Source organism: Rhinolophus hipposideros (assembly GCF_964194185.1).
Source record: "Rhinolophus hipposideros genome assembly, chromosome: 11".
Lineage (NCBI taxonomy): Eukaryota > Metazoa > Chordata > Mammalia > Chiroptera > Rhinolophidae > Rhinolophus > Rhinolophus hipposideros.
Window position 1 is genome coordinate 78,770,748 of NC_138057.1, and position 20,044 is coordinate 78,790,791.

General features: G+C 50.8%; 1 protein-coding gene across 3 annotated transcripts in view; it reads left to right on the forward strand.

Moving 5' to 3' along the window:
* The window catches only part of FUBP3 (far upstream element binding protein 3), a gene marked incomplete at its 3' end in the record, with an annotated part of 49,301 nt that extends 31,660 nt beyond the window's left edge, over positions 1-17,641 (forward strand). The window contains exons 9-19 of one of the 3 annotated variants that reach the window (XM_081065785.1): positions 1,461-1,565; positions 2,875-2,977; positions 3,783-3,883; positions 6,022-6,163; positions 9,729-9,889; positions 10,651-10,724; positions 11,070-11,150; positions 11,350-11,426; positions 14,061-14,132; positions 15,241-15,368; positions 16,300-17,641. In XM_081065785.1, coding sequence (XP_080921911.1) covers positions 1,461-1,565; positions 2,875-2,977; positions 3,783-3,883; positions 6,022-6,163; positions 9,729-9,889; positions 10,651-10,724; positions 11,070-11,150; positions 11,350-11,426; positions 14,061-14,132; positions 15,241-15,368; positions 16,300-16,308 — 1,053 coding nt within the window. Of the gene's footprint in view, positions 1-1,460; positions 1,566-2,874; positions 2,978-3,782; positions 3,884-6,021; positions 6,164-9,728; positions 9,890-10,650; positions 10,725-11,069; positions 11,151-11,349; positions 11,427-14,060; positions 14,133-15,240; positions 15,381-16,299 lie in introns of those variants that run through there. The other 2 variants (XM_081065786.1, XM_081065784.1) reach the window with 2 other exon arrangements.
* Positions 17,642-20,044: the final 2,403 nt, after the last annotated feature.

Below are 20,044 nucleotides of genomic sequence, written 5' to 3' on the forward strand. Positions count from 1 at the left end.
AAACTCAGACGGCATCTAATCTTGGCTCACTGGGCTCAGCCAGTGCAGCTTGTGGACTCCATGTGGGGTTGTGATGTTGTGGGAGTCGGGGGGCACCGGAGAGCAGGCCTGCTGGAGAGTGTGCTGGACAGCGCCTGCCTCCCCCGCCACACACACACACACACACACACACACACACACACACACACCCCCCCCCCCCCCGCTTGCTTTCCCTCTTAGAACATTTGGTTTTAGCTTTGGCAGAAAGAATACCTGAGCCAAGAGTTTATTTCACTGGATTTCATGTTTCATGAATATGCAGCAAAGTAATTATAACGAAGCGTGTTTTGTGTGCGTTTGTTTTTTATTTTAAAACTATGTATTCCACATTGTTTACCTGGGGAGAAGCTATCTGTTGTATTTAGCGTAAATTGTTGTTTGGTTTGTCTTTTTCCTCTCCCCAACTTTTTAATATGAAAAAAACATCCAGAAAAGTTGAAAAGATGGTACAGCAAACACCTGTGTACCCTCATCCTACCTGTCATTTTGCCGTTTATGTGTGTATTTTACTTTTTAATTTTTTGCTTTGGAATTTGTAAGTAAGTGGAAGGCATTATGACTCTCCATCCCTAAATCCTACAGCATGTATCTCCTCAGAATAAGACCTTTCTTCTAGAAAACCAGGCCTGAGAAGATAACGGTAATCCCGTAACAGTCCATATTCAGATTTCCCCAGATGTCCTAAGACTTTAATTGCGATGGGGGGGCATTGGTTTGGTTTAGTTTTTCAGAACCAGGACTTGGTCTGGGCTCCCATGTTACCTTGAATTGTTGTGCACAGTTGATCCGTGGTGCAGGTTCCTGGGGGGCTGGTACCGTGTGGGCACAGTGGGTAGGCTGGCTTAAGTGCGTTCTCCGGGGAGAGGATGCTGAATGTGCCTCGGACAGAGCGGGGGCTGCGGGTAGTCTTGCCAGTCGGTAATTGGGATATTTGATCTCAGTGCTGGCAGGTACTTTAGGGCTTGCCAGCTGGCCTCTTCCCTTTACCTCCCTGGAGCTCCTTTGCAATGGGATGGATGCCTCGGTCACATCTTCCTTCTTGTGAACCTGCGCACAATCAGAGCTCTCGGAAAATCCTCCCCTCACTAGACCAAAATGACATGCCGGAAACACCTCAGGGTGCCCATGAGGAAGTTCGGACCCAACACAGATGTGCAGACCCTCCTGCAGCTTAAAGGAGGGTGGGCCCTTGTCTGGGCAGACGTTGGGCAATGTAAAGAACTTGGCATTTAGGGTTTGATATATACAACCCTCGCCAGCAGCCCGCCCTTCCCATGTAACAATGACACAGTGAGTGAGTTCTCCCACCGCCGAGCGCCTTCTGAGTCTTTAAGCCCCAATACATGTTGCAGTTTCACCTGGTGTCATGTCTTTTTTCAGGATTTTCTCTTTTATAGTGTCTTTTATCTGTGTTTATACAGCAAGCAAGAGAAATGGTATTAGAGATCATCCGAGAGAAAGACCAAGCTGACTTTCGAGGTGTACGCAGTGACTACACCTCCCGAATGGGAGGAGGCAGTATAGAGGTATGCTTGACTTCCAGGTTAGTAGGCAAAACGAGGTTAAAGGTTGTAGGTCACCGGTCTGTTGGCTCTTTAACCTTGAGCAAACGATTTAACTTTTGTCTCATCTGTGAAACCCTACAAATACGCTCGCTTCCCAGGGTGGGTGTGAGGACAGATTGGGACAGTCAGCCGTAGTAAGGGGAGCCAGCCGCATACCTTTCAGGGCGTGGGGCCATTCTCCCTGGTTTTGAGATTTTGCTTCAGAGCTTATCCGCTACCCAGGTGAAGACCCAAGTCCAAGCTGTCCAACTTCTGTTGGTGATCTCTGCTGTGATTTTAGCAACCTTGGAAGCCAGGTTTATTGGTGAGGTGGAATGAGATCAAAATCAATGCTTTGGAATGAAATTTTGACATATGCTACTGCATGGATGGGCCTCGCAAAACATTGTGCTTAGCAAAATAAGCCCAGATACAGAAGGACAAATATTTATTGTATGATTCCAATTATACCTAAATAGGCAGATTTGTAGAGACAGAAAATAAAATCAAGGTTTCTAGGGACTGGAGAAAGGAGTTACTATTTACTGGATACAGTGTTTTTATTGTGGATGATGGAAAGCTTTGGGGTGTAGATATCTGGGACAGTTCCACAACATTGTGAATGTATTTAATGCCACTGAATTATATACTTATGAATGGCTCGAATGGTAAATATTGTGTATATTTTACCACAATAAAACAAATGAAAAAAACATTTTAAAGGATCACTGGTATAATGGACACGTATATGGTATATTTGTTATTTCATAGAATTTGGAAGATAAATTAGCTGTTTTTAATCTTTTATCTATTTGTAAGGTTTATTCTTCATTTTTATAACTATTTTGATCAAATCTCAGACTTACTGGATTCATTTATCGGGCAGGAATGCAACCATGAGCCACAATATTTTTAAGAGGAAAAAAGGCTTTATTATATCATTTCCAGGAATGCACTATAATAAAAATCAAGTTGTTTGTGTGTGTGTACACACACATATATACTATACTGTGTTTCCCTGAAAAATAAGCCCCAGTTAAGATCGTCAGCCAGACATCTTAGTACGTGATGACTATGTTCCAGAAGATGACGTGACTGTATTTGAATAAATGTAGGTTGTTGTACATGTAAAAATAAGACATCCCCTGAAAATACGCCTTAATGCGTCTTTTGGAGCAAAAATTAATATAAGACCCCGTCTTATTTTCAGGAAAATAGGTGTATACATATATCCTTTCAGAACAGACAAGGTTTATAGAAAAGCTCTGATGTTTTGTTTTTCTGTGCTTAGGTGTCGGTTCCTAGGTTTGCCGTTGGGATTGTAATAGGAAGAAACGGGGAAATGATCAAAAAGATCCAGAACGATGCTGGTGTGAGGATTCAGTTCAAACCAGGTTGGTTTGAATGATTTTCAAAAATTTTAAGCGTTATGAAGAATTAAAAAACACCTTAACAACTCAAGGACTTTGTAGTTATCCCATTTATGAGGCGTTTTTTCCTCTCTTTTACAACATTTTGTTACCAAATTACCAATCTAAGTTTCTCCTCTCGGCCCTCATGTCTTCCTGGCTTGGTTACCCTTGTGGTTGCAGAACACTCTAGCCTGGGGCTTCCAGGGCTTCCAGGGCTTCCCTACCCTCACCCCCACTTAGACTGATAAAATTGGGGGAAATCAACATAGCGTTTCCAACTTGTAATTTTGCCAAGTAAAGACTTTAAAAAACAATCTGTTATTTTGATTTCATAAAATAAAAGATAAAACCATAAAAAAGGGCAGACATACTAGAATAAAGACAGTTCTTTACATTTTATAAATTTATGTTTAGAAGCAAAATTGTCTACAGTGTCTTTAGCTTCCTCATTTTTCTGAAGATGGAAAAACATCACAGTGGGCTAATTTTTGGAAACTATTGCCAAAGCTCACCTGTTTCCTTGGCCTTTCTTTGGTTGGTTGGTTTTGGTTTTGGTTTCTTCATTGATGCATTTCTTAAATATCTATAATTGCACAAGTATTGGCATGGGCCATGAAAAACTATGTAGCCGTACACATACATCTCCCTATCCACAAGACGCCCTGAGTCTGGTGATGTCCTGACTGCTCCTTTAGCTCTGGTGGGAATATTGATTGAAATCTGATCGACCTTTGTCTCTTTCTAAAGTTGGGCTTTTCCTAATCCCACCGCCTGCCTTATTCCACAGATGATGGGGTTAGTCCAGAGAGAGCTGCGCAGGTCATGGGAGCCCCTGAGCGATGTCAGCATGCAGCGCACGTCATCAATGAGCTTATTCTTACAGCCCAGGTGGGTCCGGCCCTCTGGAGTTCATATACCTCACCCAAGAAAGTGGCAAGTGTCCCACAGGGCTGTGGGGCCGCACCACAGAGCAGTCCTCCCCTCAAGTCACCTTCGTGGGAAAACACGCTCTTGACAATTATCTCCCTCCAGGCTGACAGCCAGCAGCTTCTCTACAGCTGTCTCTTTCCTGCCTCTCCCCTCCCCCCGCTAGTTTATTACTCTTCTGCCTTTATTATCCCAGAATCTAGACTCTCTTTTCTTTTCTCTGTAAATTAAAGTTTATCGGGGCGACAATTGTTAGTAAAGTTACATAGATTTCAGGTGTACAATTCTGTAATACATTATCTATGTCTCACATTGTGTATTCACCACCCAGAGTCAGTTCTCTTTCCATCACCATATATTAGACCCCTAGATTTTCTTTATGCAGTAAGTTCCTGACTTTTTAAGCTGTTTGGGAAAATACAGTGCAGATGACCAAGTTTCAGACAGTTGAGTGTACTTAGTATAAAACTGTAAATAAAATCTAATCGTAGCTTTAGAAAGCACTTTCCTCTCCTCCAGCATCTTGTAGCTGTCTTCCTGCCCTGGGTTCCGTGAACCGCTTTGTCTGGACTTTGAATAAGCTGGTGTCATATGTTAGCATCTCCACCTGCCCCCGTTGTCAGTACCTCTGGGGAACCACTATAACTGATGATAGGCTGGCATACCCCCCAGGTACATAGGACTGAGGAAATCTGAGGACGATCGGAGCTGAAGAAAGAAGCAGGAAATTGGCAACTGTTGGCCCAACTCTGCCAAAACCTCTCTAGGCCAAGTCTTCTCAGCAGCAAACAGGGTTTTCACCCAGGCGGTGCTCCCCACAGGATCCGCTAAGTCTTCTGGGTGTGCGTGCTGAAGGAGCGAGTTTATAGACCCCAGCCCAGATCTCCTGAATCAGAATATCCAAGACTTGGGCTTCTCAGGATTAGACAGGTTCAGGAAAGAATCACTAAATGAGATCTCACATCATTTTTAGTGGGAAGAGTTTGTGAACCCACAACTGCAAAGGCTATGAGATGATTAGGAGGCAGCCTTGTCCTTAAGACCGTGGCACACCCAGAAAGTTGGTTATGTGTGTGTATGTTTTAACATAAATCCCTAAATGACCTTGTTTGTCATTTGGTGCTCCTAAATCCACAGGGCAGGAAAAAAGCACTCCAGTTATCCGCTTTCTGCTGGTTTAGATTCTGGGTCAACATCCACTTGTCTCTTCATCGATATGGGCAGGTTTTGCCAAATGTTTCTTCACCATGTCGCACGTCTGTTCAGCTTCTCCCTCCCATGAAAGGAACGCTCAGCTCAATGAGGTTTTCCCTCAATATTGAAAAAATGTAAATGCTGCAGCTTCCAAGGGACTCAGGACAAAGGCTGGAATGGGATGTGTTGTCATTGAATGAAAAGAATCTTCTCAGATGTGGCTTTTGCTCTCTGCCGTGGGCACAGTGTAACAGTGAGTCAGGGACTTCTCCAGTCCCGGATCACAGGCTCTGGCCTGGCTAGTTCCCTCTTTGGTGGAGTGGAACAACTGGTTTTTCTTTAAAATCCTTTTGTCATTTTTGCCGTGGGATTACTAGGTGTTCTGACTCATAGAGCAGTGTCCGAATTGTTCTTTATGGGAGCCTGGTCAGGGGAGCGTCAGAAGTCATACATTGCCACTTATGTGTCACTTTCAAAGGCCCGTAGCTTTTCAGCGTCTAATGTCTGGCTTCTGGTATGTGTCAGCCCCAGGAGAGCACAGCGTCAGCCAGCATTAAGAAAACCAACTCCTACACCTGGGAGGAGCGCCCAGCACTGCCAACTCCAGGGAAGATCCTTGGGCTTCAGGCCTAGGAGTTTATATCTGGCTGCCTGTTTTAGTTGGTTCTATTTGTGCTGTTTACGTAACTACGTGCGTTTATCTACATGTGTCCTCCTTGAAGACGCCTGTGATTTGTGTTAATTCTGGTTTTAAAGAGCACTTCAGAATCTGAAATGTGGAAAGGACTTCAGGTTCTGATGTGTGGCGTTGATTACAGCTTGTCACTTAACCTCCTCCCTGGAGATGAAAAGTGGTGCTGGTGGCAGTGGCAGAAATCTTCACTTGAGCTTTGCTTCCTTCCCAGGAAAGAGATGGCTTTGGAGGCCTCGCAGTATCCAGAGGAAGAGGCCGTGGCCGTGGCGACTGGAGTGTGGGAACCCCTGGTGGAATCCAGGAGATAACATACACCGTGCCCGCTGATAAGTGTGGCCTCGTCATCGGTAAAGGTAAGAAGCCGCTGCTGGCTTCCCGTCCGTGTCCCCGCCCACCCCGCCCCGCCAACTGTTTCACCTGAGAGCAGACAGGTCATACAGTTCCTCCGGGGCACGAAGTCAAGTCTGTTTGCTGCACTTGACTGAAGGTGCCAGGTCGTGGCAGCAGCGCCCTTGTGCAGGAGTCCTGCTTTGCGTGGGGCTTCTCATGAATGAAGGCACAGCGTACAGACAGGCGATGAGTCCCACTGCCCATTAAGCGGCTTAGTTGTTGAAAAGGCGCCTGGCACAGGCTGAATGTCTGCCTCTGAATGTCGGTCGGCTGCTTAGTAATTAACTCACCTCTGAAGAACTCGGAGGAACAGTTAAGATAATTTCCTCAAGAGAAGACTGCTTTCTGAGAAGTTATGTCACTGTTTTTCCTCAGTGGATTTGGGGATTTGGTCTTTATTGACACAACATGTGAAAATGGTTTTTATGCTTTCAACACATTTACCATGAGTAACAGACACCCTGTGGAGGAAAATCAAAATTGATTTGTTGTTTCTAGGCATTTTAGAAAACATTAGGTAGAAACTCTCGTTAAGGGCTGGTGGGGCTCCTTTGCACCCCTCCGTGAGAAGCAAGGCAGATTTCTAGGCCATTGTGGCTCTTTCATCTGGGCTGGCCTTGGGGCCGCGGAGAGGGGACTGTGGCTCCGGGGGCCCTTCCCCGGCTACAGGCTCAGCTTCTGTGGGCTCCAAGCAAAGCCCTGCTGCGACAGGAAACTTGCACTTGGCATTGGGTCTCATATTTGAGTAAATAAAAATCAGTCTTATCCCCAAAGTTTCTCCAATTTCTGTGATCGCCAGGCATCTCGTAGTTGTCAGGGGCTGCTAGTATTCCACGCAACGTGATTTTGGGATGTCTCCACCAACAGACGCTGAGGCCACCGCAGCACATCCTTACGAGGGGCTTGGGGTGGGAGTTCCTCCTCCTGACCCTGTCATTCACCTCCCAAAATCAGCCCTGCCCGTGACACTGCATTTCTCATGCTCTTTCACAGCGTTTCTCTCCTGTATCTGTGTCACTTTTCAGGTTATTAACCTCTCAGAGGTGATCGGAACAGTGTGGGTTGGTTTTAATTCTCCAGCAGGGTGTCCGTGCTGATGGGTGTTAAATGGATGTTGTTAGCCGCCCAAATGCTGGGATGGGTCAGACCCACTACCCAGACGGCAGTAAATCCCCGTGATGCCTGTCGGTTGAGAGTCAGATCTAGGTTTCTTTGCCTTGTGAGAACCGTTTTGCCCACGAGGTTTTTATGTGAAAGCGTCTCTCTAGCCACTGGCAGAGCCTGGCCGTCTCCACTGTGACAGTCCCATAGTCAATGAAACCTCCAGTTCACAGGACATTCTCTCGTAGCTTGTCATCTGCGTGATTCGCAGAGGAAGCAGTGACTCTGGCCGCAACCTTGAGAAGCCGAGGAAAAGTTTTGTTGGGGGGGAGGGGGATTTCTATACTTACCCCGCCCCAAAAAGAGCTGGCATGAAGCATGCCTCCTCCTTGGGAAAGGCGCGTGGGTGAGGGGGAGCGAGGGACAGGGCCCTGCTCCCCAGGCTCCCGCCGTCGCACAGACGCTGAGCCTCCCGGGCCCCTGCTGGATTTCCATGATAAATGCAGCAATAGTGACAGATAGTGTGGCCAGCCCTGCTCTTGTCAGCCAGGCCTTTTAGCAGGTTTGATTAATTGCTTTACGATTTCACGTCCAGCCGGGGGGCCACTGGTGGGTCGCTTCTGCCCCGCATCAGGTGGAAGAATGGAGCAGGCTGCTGAATGAGTCTGTAGACAGCCACCATGTGCCAAGCTGGTGACCTCATTTTGAAGGAAGATGAACTTAAATTAACTCCTTCCGGCCCCGTGCAGTTTTGTGGGGCCCCCTCGCCTTATTAGCATGCCTCCAAGGCCTCGGGGGAGAGGGGCTGTGGCTGCTGAGCCAAGTGCCCAGTGAACGGAGGGGCTCGGCTGGGGGAGCCGAGGCGCGTGGCTGGGGAGGCTGGGCGCGTGGTGGAAAGGTCTGTGTTGAGTCTTGGCTCCCCACTGCTCCCCCAAAACGCTGTTGCTGAGGAGCAAAGCTGCTCATTTTCCACTGTGCGAAGAAGAGAAAATTCTCTGTGAATGAAGAGCGGTAGGTACTGGCTTGGGCCTTTCTCATTGGTCAGTGCTGTCCCCAAGACAAGCGTGTTTGCTGGAGGCAGGACATGTAGGGACACTTTGCTTAAACTGTGGCAGAACTTGAAGAATATCATACACAACAGAACTTTGGTCTGCTGAGTTGTGTTTTTTTGGGTTTTTTTCCTTTTTAATTTGCTTTTAAATTTCAAACCTCCTTAACTAAACTGACAATGCCACCCAAGCCGCCGCTGAACAAAGCTTTATCCGAATGCCCTCAGTCTCCAGTTTCCTTCCCATAGTGCAACCACTCGCGCTGTCTTCAGGAAGGACAGCTGGACGGACAGCTGGGCACAGCCTCTGTGTCTTGACGCTTATAGAGTCCCGCTGTGAGGACAGGGCGCCCCCTCTCACCTCCCCCTTGATGGGCCGTTCAGCTGCATCTTCCTGCCATGGAGGTGGAGGGCAGGTTAGAGTGGAGGATTGTGGACTCATTGGAAGGAAATGACAAATGTCATAGGAGGGTAGTTTTGACTTGGAGCAGGGAGGGGTGACACAGAGACTGGCCTTTAGTCGTTGCTTTTGATCATTTGGGGCTCTCTGGTCCCCTGGACCGGATTTCCCACAGATTGTCTTTTTCCAGTTTTGCAAAACTCTGTGCTACAAGTTTTCCTTGTACTCTGGCTGCCCCGCATAATTGAGCAGAGCTGATCTGTAAGTTCTGTGAAATTTCAAAAGAAGAATCAAACCATTGTTACACTGGTGGGGCTTTTGTCACACAAATTTCATTAAGAGACTGGGACTCTCACAGGTTTTTCAAAGACTCCAACTAAATTTTCATTAGCCTGGCTCCACCCAGGCCTCTGTGACCCCCATCCTCTGGCTGCCTCTCTGTCTAGACCTGTCCCCCCCACAGAGGAGGCTGGGACTCGAGAAGTGACAGGATGGGCTATTAAAGGCCCAAGTGGGCTCCGGGCATTGTTGGGTCCTGTGGCCGTCAGTGTGACCTGTGGAGGGAGGGAGAGCAGCAGGGCGGTGGACCCCATTGTGCCGTGGAGGGGCCATCAGGTCGCCATTCTTGTGCTGAGAAGGATGGAATGGAGTGCCTTCCCGGGCTGAGGCTTCGGTCTGGGCTCGGGCCTCTGCAGAGGCCTCGGAGAGAAAAACCAGCAGGTGCCACGTGGTGTCTGTGGCCTCATCCTGGCTCAGAGAGAAGGACCAGCTTCACATCCTAAAGCTGGTTTTGCAAATGAGTGAGCCCTGGTTTCTGTTAGAGCCAGCTTAAAGTAAACAGAGGACCTCTCTGTTCTCCCGGGCAAATGCTAGGATGCAGAAAAGACCCTCCCTCCTCTCCCGGAGCAGAGTGCTGTGAGACGCTGCGGCTGGCCACTGTTGCCACTTACTCTTCTGTCTTGTGTCCTCCTGCCTGCAGGGGGTGAGAACATCAAAAGCATAAACCAGCAGTCAGGAGCCCACGTGGAGCTTCAGCGGAACCCCCCTCCCAACACCGACCCCAACCTGCGAATATTCACCATCAGGGGGATTCCTCAACAGATCGAGGTGGCCAGACATCTCATAGATGAGAAAGTTGGCGTACGTACAAGGTCCTTTCCCCACCAGCTTACTAATAGCTGGATTTTCTGGTGGATGTCCAAGGTACCTCTTTTTCCCCAGAACCTTGTATTTCCTGTGCCTTTCAGTCCTCACGTCATGTGAGGGCACCCCCTCCCACTTTGCCGAGGGGAAGATTGGGGCCCAGGGGTACCAGGGCCAGGCCCAGACATGAGGAGGAAGCCTCGGGCAGAACCCACCAAGGCCTGCGCAGCTCAGGCCCCAGAGCCGTGTCCCCTGCAGGCTTAGATGAGCAGCTGGGGCGGCAGCCTTTTCCCCAGCACGGTCCGGGACTCCTGCTGGCATTGCCCTGGCGGCCAGCCCTGCAGGCAGCTTTCATTGACTCTGGCTTTAGTTTCAGGCACCTCAAAGCAGATAAAGAAAGGGAGTGTTGATGGAGGACAGATTGGCCACTGCTCACCTCCAAGGGGACGTAGAATGGCAGAAAGAGCCGTGGGCCAGCCTAAATTGACGGGAGAGTCAAGCAGGTTGGTCCCTCCCCCCAGGGTGACACGCTAGGGCAGATGTGGTGGTGCCAGCATTGGCTGTGTGGTGGTGTTGGTCACTCGAGGGTAGAAGCCATTTCTCAGCTCAGGTCTTCTGTGGGGAGGAAGACTAGTGCAAGGGCTGCAGGGCATCTTCACTTCCCTGTCTCCCCAAACGCTGTGGTGTGCCTCGGGGGGGGCGGGCAGAGGGCAGGGCTGCATCCCACAGGAAGTGATGGTCCTTTTCTGCCGCGACAGGGGACCAGTCTGGGCGCACCTGGAGCCTTTGGACAGAGCCCCTTCAGCCAGCCGCCTGCCGCACCTCATCAAAAGTGAGTCCATCCATCTCACCTGGAAGAATTCCCCCCCCCCCCCGCCTACATCCCACCCCCCAAGGGATCCTCCTTTCCAGCTACTTCCAGGGAGTGCTGGCCAAAGCCTAAAATTCTGGGTGTGGACACGACTCATCTTTCCCCATCACCCTCTGGCCTGTCCGTAGCTCACTGACCAGTGCAGGGCTGAGAGCCTTCCCAGGGGGCAGAGGGTCTCCTTGTCTCGGCCGGCACCCCCAGGGACGTGCAACACCCTGGGACTAGGGGAGCGGAGGTTTTGGCAAAAGCCTTTTCGTCCTTGGGTCCTGGGCCCTTGGTCTTTATTTGTTTTTCACATTCTTTCAGCACCTTTCCTCCGAGGAGCTCAGGGTGCTTCCCCAACATTGCTGCTAAAGTGAACGGAAACCCCCACAGCACCCCTGTGAGGTAGGTGACCTGCTCTTACTCCATCCACGGGGTTCTCAGTCAGGACTAGGGTCGGGACCAGCTGGCCACTCTCAGCGGGGACCATTGCCTAGGGTGGGGGTGTGAGCAGTGAAGAGACAGATGACGGGTGGCGGGAGGTGGGCCCAGGTGAGGAGGGGACGTGACCCCCACAGGAACAAGTGACTCTCGTTCTCCACAGTGGTCCTCCGGCTTTTCTGACCCAGGGCTGGGGCAACACCTACCAGGCGTGGCAGCAGCCCACACAGCAAGTCCCAAGTAAGTCTCTCGGGAGGGGGTGGGACTGTGCACACCCCCAGGAAGGGCCAGAGGGGCTGCTGGGCCCCAACAGACCCAGGATGCCCCTCGGCAGAGGCGTCGGGAGCCACCAGCAGGCCCCACGTGGGCTGGGGGAGGCCCATGTGCAGAAGGAGGTTTCTGTGGCAAGGGCACCAGCCTCCAGCTGGGCAGGGCGGAGGGGCTGGCCCTCCTGGCCCACCTTCTCAGACCTCCCTTTCCCATTGAAGCTGTGAGCTGTAGGCTTCTGTCACTTGTTTTCCAAGAATGAGTCAGAAACGCCTGTGGCCGTTGGAAAGAGTGGTTTGACTGAGGCCGTCTGCTCCCTCCCGCCCACAGCTCTGCCCCCTCGTTCTGTGTCCTCCTGGCTGTCGCTGCCTGCTGGGTGCCCTTCCTGCCCCTCTCCTCTGGTCTCAAGGTGACCGGCTCCCTCTTCCCTCCAGCACGATCTTAGAAACGGGCTCTTTCTGTTTTTTTGAGCTTTTCGGAAAACTCAAATTAGCAAATGAGCTCTGCTGAGGGACACCTCACTGAGAAAACTGGTTGTAAAAGAGAACAGACGATCTGGTGGAACCAAACCTGCTCCCCACTCTCCAGCCCCCCGCGTTCGCCTTAGGACTCGTTCTGGAATTTATTGCTGGGGGGGACCATCTTGCACAGCCTGCAAAGAAACAAAACGGACACCTGACCTCCGGTTGTTCTGACCCTGTAGAGGGCCCGCTGTGTTGGGAAGGCGGTCATTAGGTGCATTGTCCTGCCTGCGCCCCAGGCTGCAGGACCAGCATCGCAGCCTTGCTCACGGGCACCGAGCCCGGGGCCTAGCTCCCTTCCCCCTCGAGCAGAGTGCTGGCCGGGCAGCCCTGCCCCAAGACCCTGGTGAAGGTCACAGCTAGAGGACCAGCCACGGGGTCCGGAGGCCAGGGATGTGCAACGTCAGGCCCGCTCCCCTCCTCTGGTATCCAGTGTTGTCAGCTGTGAAATGAAGGGTTTTCAAAGTAGCTGCGAGCTCGGACATTGAATGGTTGACATTTTTCCTTCCCCAATATTTCCTTATGAATGGTCTTAACCATGTAGAATATTTTAAAGTTCATGAACACCCACACACCGCCTAGATTGTACACCCCATTTCACTGGACACTGTATCCTGGACCCTGCCTGTGTTTCCTCCTGTTCTGACTGGAGGGCGCCCCCAAGACGAGAGGTGACCTGGTCGAGTTCCCATTTGTCCTATTGTCTGGTACAGGACCTGTGAGAGGCCCTGGACTGTGGGGAGTACCCGTCGTTTCGTTGATGCTCTGGGGGGCATGGTCCTGGAGATGCCCACCCGCCTGCGGCCCAGGCGCTCAGGCACGCGGGGTGACTGAGGAGACAGGAACGCCTGGGTCTTGGCCCGCTCACCACTGGTCTTGAGCTTTGTTGGTTTATTCGGGAGATTTAGAAATGGAAAATTGGTTTTGGTCAGTGAAATCTTGTTTGAAAGAAAACTCCTGCTTGCCCACCCCCTCCTTCCATGTCTGAGCGACGAGTTCTTGCTGCCCACATTCCTCACTCCTAGCCCTCCCCAAACCAGGTCCTTCTGCTGGTAGCGTCCTGGTCCGAGCCCGTCGGCGCTGGTGGAAGGAGGGCGGGCTCTTCTCCCGTCGTTTACCCCCACCTCGTGTCTTTCCCCAGCCCCACACCCAGCCTGTGCTCGTCCTCACAGTCTTGATTAACTAGCATGGAGAATATTTTGCTGTGAAATGTGTCTGCTGGCATGTCCTTGCTGCTGCAGCCTGGTTCTAACAGGAGACGTTGAAGGGGCCTTAGCAGGTGGGCACGCAGCCAGCCTGACCTCGGCAGGGAGCAAGGTCCCCATGTGTGGCCAGTTGTCTTTTAACCCTCTTTATGCTCCTGGGCAGGCGGCGGCTGCTCGCCTCCTCCCCCCTCATCTCTCCTGCCCGTGCCACATAGAGAACGCTCCCCCGGTGTATGCTTGGGCGAGGAGGCCGGGAGCAAGCCACACATCCTTTCCCCTGCTCCTGCCCCAAACGCGGCAGGAGGCTTGATTGTGTCGGGTGCGTGTTGCTGCCATCAGCCCCTCACTGTGTGGACCTCGTCTTTCTGTCATCACCTTGAGCACACTCTGGACAGTTCCCACGTGTTTGCTACACTGTTTGTCCAGAGGGGAAGTCATCAGTCTCTGAACAGAAGGGGCCACGTGAAGAGTGCTCAGTGCCATTTGGACTCTGTTCCATTTGAAGGCTGATCCAGGCACCTAGACGGTAGTCTGGCCCCCGGGGCTCTGCTCCCCCGCGGCTGCAGCCCCGTCTGAAGGGGGTCGAGCCTGTTCCGATGGACGTCCTTGAGGGGCAGTGGTTGGCACAGTCCTCCCAGCGTCTCAGGGATCTTAGTTGCATCGCCACCCCTCACCCCTCCAACCACCCCGACCTGGGTGGAGGCCCTCTTGGGTGTTGACATGTCACCTCCACGACCAGCCTGCTACCACCCTCTTCCCAGGCCACAGAGCCGGGGGCGGGCTCAGAGGTGTGTGGCCCAGGGGCGAGTGAGCGAGGGAGTCAGAGCAGGGCCTGGAGTGGCCGGGCTGGGAGCCTGACTGCTTTTGTGTTCTTCGCACAGGCCAACAGAGCCAGCCGCAGAGCAGCCAGCCCGACTACAGCAAGGCCTGGGAGGACTATTACAAAAAACAGAGTGAGTGCGCTGGCCTCCCCCCGAGCAGGCCCCGCAGGGCCCCAAGCCTGTGGACTTCATTGTCCCAGCCTCCCTGCTACCGGTTTTCTTGAACGCTGGTCCCCTAGGACTCAGTTTCGGAGACGTAGTGTAGCAGTTTGTCTTCCCCTCGTCCTCCCCTTTCTTCTGCTGCTGGGCCCCATTGGGCCTGGAGGTGGGCTGGCACCTCAACTGGGGGGCTGGGGACCGCTGTCCCAGCCTCCCTTAACACTGCGTGGCCAGGACGGTGTCCTCTTCCCTGTCTTGCCACTGCCCGGCTCTTTTTGGCCATTTGAAGGCAGGTGAAGAGAAAAGATGGTGGAATTCAGGGTCTAAAGTTGGAATGGGTGCTGAGGTGTTTGCTTTTCTTCTATAGTTAGCTCATTTTCTTAACTACCAGAAACCAAAGCAGTCTTTTTTTAAAATGAGGAAAACAGTGAACTAAAAAAACCCAGGTGAATCATTGCAAGTTAGTGCTTAGTCCTCCGGGTACTGAGCCAGTCCTGCCCAGCGGGCGCGCGGATGTGTGGGGAGAGGTGGCTCGGGGCTGAGTCTGCAGGGTGTTACTTGTGGTTGGAAGCGCTGGTCTTTGGAATCCTCATTGGGGCCAGGGGCCGGGAGGTCACTGTCACCTGGAGCGCCTGGCAAAAGTCCAGGTGTGGGGTCTTCCCCAGACCCGCCCCCATCCAGGCTCCCAGGCACACGTGGGCCTGAATTTCCAGCCCTCCGTGGGGGCGGCATTCTGCGCACGTGCACGCGCGCACGTGCCCGAGCCAGGTGCTCCCTCTCCCGGCTCCCCCACCACCCCGTACTGGGCCCTGCTTGGGCGGGCAGGCAGGTGCAAAGCCTGTGAAGTCGCAGAGAAGATACTTCTGAGGGTCCTGTAGGGCGGAGCGGGGACCAGCAGCAAACGGCTAACCGCACTCTTTGCAGCGAGCACTTGGGCGGCGCCTCACTGGCGTCCAGGGGGAGCGTCAGCCGCTGGTTCCGACGCCTCAGAGCCTTCGGGAAGGTATCCCTGCAGGCACCCGTCACTTCCCCTAAGTGCGTCCCCACTCCTTATAACCCCATTTTTGCCTTCGTCCATCAGGTCACGCTGCCAGTGCTGCTCCTCAGGCCAGCTCCCCACCGGACTACACAATGGCCTGGGCGGAATATTACAGACAGCAGGTTGCTTTCTACGGGCAGACATTAGGGCAGGCTCAGGCCCACAGCCAGGTGTGTAGCTGATCCCAGCACTGCGGAGACTTCCCAGACCAACCGTAACCCCTCTGCCACGTCTGTTGCGTGTGCCTGATGGGCAGCTCGAGCCCTAGCGCCCCTCGGCATGGCCGCTGCCTGCTGAGAACCCAACTGCAACCACCTTGGCCCTCTCTCCCAGGGTGAACAAGATTGGGCACAAGTGGGAGAGGAACTGGTTGGGCAGCTCCTCCAAGGAAGTGCCTGATCTTCCCTCAAATCCAGGCCACAGGCCACAGAGCTGAGTGGCACTCAGTTTCCCCAACTGCACAGGAGAGTGCCAAGCTTTGATGGCTGGGCAGGCTTGGCACTGTGAGGAGGGAGTGTGGAGCTCACGCCCGTGACTGCTCTTGCAGGGTGGTGTGGCCAGGCTGTCACCCTCGCCCCCGCAGTCATGGTGGGGTGGGGGGGTGGAAAGGGCCGGTCCACACCTTCTGAGGGCTGGCAGAGCAGGGTGCCAGATCTTCTCCATCCTGCATAGAAACCTGGAGGGCTGTCCAATCAGAGGCCAAAGATGGATTTCCTGTTGTGGGGAAGAGGGCCCAGTGGTCCCACTGGCATATTCCAGGTGACCTGAGGCCCTGCACTTAACGCTGGTGGGCCACCTCACTGCCGGTGGCCGTCTGAGCCTAGGCCCAGTAGAAATGGGTGGTGACTGAGAAGTGTCACTCCCTTCTCCCCACCCAGTCTCCCTAGAAAAGAGACGCCCCAGGGCGTCCTGTTCAAGAGAGGTTTTGTCTGGGCCAGAGCCCCTGATGGGAGGGGAGGCCAGGGAAAGTGCTGAGACACTGGCTGGTTTGTGGAGCCAGAGAGCACAGGGTGACCTGTCACCTCCTGCTGACAGAGCCCCAGACACAACACAAGCACCAAGAGTGCCACCACAGGCTAACTTCTCCCCTTCCTTCCACAGGAACAGTAGGACAGTGACCTGCGGCTCCCCCACCCTGAAATCATTGTAAGCGGAAACCTGTTTGTAACAGAGGTTTTTAGATTTGCAAACCTTTTGATGAAGAACCTTTGTTTTATTCTGTGAAACACTATATTTAGATTAACAGAATTTTTCTAAAAATCGGGAAATTAGTTACTAAAAATTGCTGGTAATTTTGTTTCATTGTTTTTGTTATTTCAAATGTGGAAGCTCTGGGATTCTTTTTGGAGCAATACCTGCAAATTCAGGCACCAGAATGCCTCAGAGCAGTGACATTTCAACATGGTGTGTTTTGTTCCGTTTCTTTTTTTTTTTTTTTTTTTTTGCGTCTTTTTATTTACAGTTTTTTCTGTTGCAACAGAAAATGGCTTGGAAGTCTTAGGTGGTATGTAACAAATTCTTTTTAAAAATTTTTAAACAGTATTTAAATATTCTTAAATGTGTAAATTCATTAAATGTTTTACTTCTAATTTCTTGTATCTTGGCTGTCTGGTTTTATTGCATTTTTTAAAAAAACAACTATTATGTATTGTAATTAATTATGTGAATTCTGAATTGAGACAGGTAATTGTATTGCTGTCCAACGGGGATTGGGGGGGCGTTTTATAGGGTTTGTATAATTTCTAGAGTTCTAAAGGGTAATATAAAAATGTGTTCATGTGTTTAGCATACGTTTTTTTCATGTCTCCATTACCGGTTGCAATTGTGTATCTAAGACCTCCAAGCTTGTTTTAAAAACAAAACAAAAAACCTTTCTCTATTCTCTCAGAAATATAAATACTGTTATTTTTAATATTAAAAAGAAATTCGATATAACTTTTAACAAACACTGTGGAACATTAAAACGCGTAAAAATGTAGTAACTATTTTTAATTGCAAAGCGTTCTTTGCTTTTTCTTTTAAATATTTTTAATATTTGTCAATTAACTAGATGAATAAACAAATCTAGTATTAACCACAATTATGAATTAAATAATTTTGATTTAATAAAAGGGATAATATGATTTCCAATGTTTACTGTAGTAGTTTCTTGTACAGATAACATGTATTTTTAAAGGAAAGAAAAACGGAATTGAAGCTATTTTTTCTCGCATTTTTAATTGACCTGAGGGACATTCCGTTTGAAATGTACTGAAGTTACCATTTCTGGTTTTTTTCTCCTTATTTTCCTTATAATGCTTGAAATGTCTAACTATTAAAAAAGGCTGTTGGAAAAATGTTATGCATGTTGTTTTAAAAGAAAAAGTGTTCTTTTTATTTGACTGGCAATTCATTTTACACTCTATATAATAAAATTTCCACGAGTCATCTTGTGGGCGAAGTATTTTTAGTCTGTTTGCTTTCCATTCGCTTGTGCGCCCCCCATCCCCTATGCCCCCCCCCCCACTCCCAGCCCCTGCCTGCTGTCACCTGAAATAAAAAGCAAAAAGCGAGAGTTCTTGCCGTTCTTAGCCGATTGCCTGGCTGCACTACATCAGCCTGACTTAGTTGGTGCACAACCTAGATTGTTGGCTACTTCATTAAGCTAATTTTATTTTAATGTATAATTTGACAGTTTGACTTGAGAGCCTTGGTTACCGCCAGCCGGCCCCCCCTTACCTGTGACATCTAAGCTCACCTGTCAGTCTCTTGATGTGGGCGTGACATGGAGTAGTCAGTAACAGTTTCCTCAGGCAGAGGCGCTGTCATCGGAAGTGGAGCTGGAAGGTTCCTTGAAGGGAGTCCCAATGCAGAGGCTTTGATCATCCACACATTCTGGTAACTGAGTCAGCACTGTTCCCCCCTCGCCCCTCCACCTGCTTCCCCAGCCTGCCTAAGAAACTTGCACTTAAACTGGTCTTGGCCTGGTGCCTTGGCTGCGCCTTCCACCGTCACCTGGCACGTGTCCCTCTGGCTGCTGCCGCCTGTGACCCGTTCCCTGTCCCCAGCACTCAGCCTGTGCTGTGTCATGGGTAGTGTTTGCTCTCAGCCCTGTGCTCGTGCTGTGGGACGCTGGGGGGAGAGCTGGTAAGTGCCAGCAAATGTGCTCATTTGGTTTTGTTTTCATTAAGGAAACAAAAACGGGGTGTCCTTACCAATAGATTTAAATCCTGGAGGGTCCTGCAGTTTCAGGACATGCTACGACAGTGCGGGCCCTGGGCTAGACGGCTGCTAGGAATAAATCTGCGTCCAACTCCTGGTTTTCCTCCTTTCTCTCCTGTTGATGGAAGCAGCCACGGGCTTTGTACCAAGCTCTACGTTAATATGTGAACACGCCCTGCCTTTGCTGCTGGCTTTACACGTGCCCATCGTCTCTCCATTTAGATTCCCAGTGCTGTTAGGATCCTGTTTAGAACCCTCCTTATGGCTCATGCTTCGTGTGTGCGTGTGTGTGTTTCCAATTCTGGTCCGTGTTCTCTACCCCAAGCTCTAAGAAGAGGGGAAAAAAAGCATCTGTGGCTCCTTTAGGCCAAAAAGGGGTGTGGAGAGCAGCCCATCTGCAGCCTTTCTGAGGCCTGTTGAGAGCCGGAAGACAAAAAGGAGATGGGGCATCTTTAACTACACCTCTAGAGAATCGAGTTTGACGTTGAGAAATTGAATAGTAAAAGCCACTTGAAAAGAAGGAGGGGGTCAAGCAAGAGGAGGGCATAAACGCTGATGATGGGATGGGAATTAGGGAGGGCATTACAGAGAAGACTTCCTTCTAATTCATCTTCCAAGCTCTGTGCCAAAACAGCATTTGGCATGGTTCACAGGGAGCGATTGTGTGATAATGAACCCTAAGGTGTCCCTTAATTGAAGACTGAGTATTGCGGTTTGTGCCAAGAGTCATAAATGGTGCAGGCTTGCGGGAGGATGCATTTTCTTAAATGTATCGGTAAGTACAGATTAGCGCTTGTCCCCAGTGAAATGCCCATACTATAAATTATGGAAATCTCTCTCTCTTTCTCTCTGATGCAACCTTTTATTGAGGGGGGAAGGCGGGGTGTAATACAGCAGGAGGCGGGGGGGAAGTTTGCAAGCATATGAAATTCGGCCTCTCATTAACATGGCGCCCATGGAAGATGGTTTTCATCAGCAGTCTGGTGTCCTGGAAGGCTAAAGTGCTTGAAATGTACCAAGTTCAGCGATTGTGTTCCATTAGGAAAGCTGCATGGTCATCACTGAAGGACAGTCTGTGTGTTTGGGGGGCGGGGCACCTCCCACTCTCCACCACACATGCACACTTGGTCTCTGCCAGCTGCCCAAGTTCACTATTCAAGGACCCGACTCAGCTGGGCTGTTCCCAACCCACCCAAGAGTTTGGACTGGGGGGTGGGGAGTTCTCTAGTGAGTATGCCTCCATTAATACCCCTGATCTCATTAGGTAGGAGGCACTCTTTCCAGTGTCCCTCTCAAATGGTGACCATCGATGATGCCCTACAGCCCCACCATAGGGTTGGCTGGTGCACAGATGGCACGTTGCAGGACCTGGTCCAAGAGGGCACTAGGACACCATGGAGACTCAGATTCTAGCTGGCTACGGTGGCACGGTTTCCCGAGACCCACTTCTGGTCCACTGGGGCCCAGTTGGAGTTTTTTAAGATGGGCTAATGCAAATGGTCCTGATAGACTCTTAGAGATTAATGGCCAGAAAGTGACTTGACACCCAACTCCTCAGGGGGTGCTGGGCCTGGGTCTGCTTCTTATGTGGGGTGGAAAGGGAAGTGAAAATGAACCATTGAAACAGTGGGAATCCTTGCTGGCT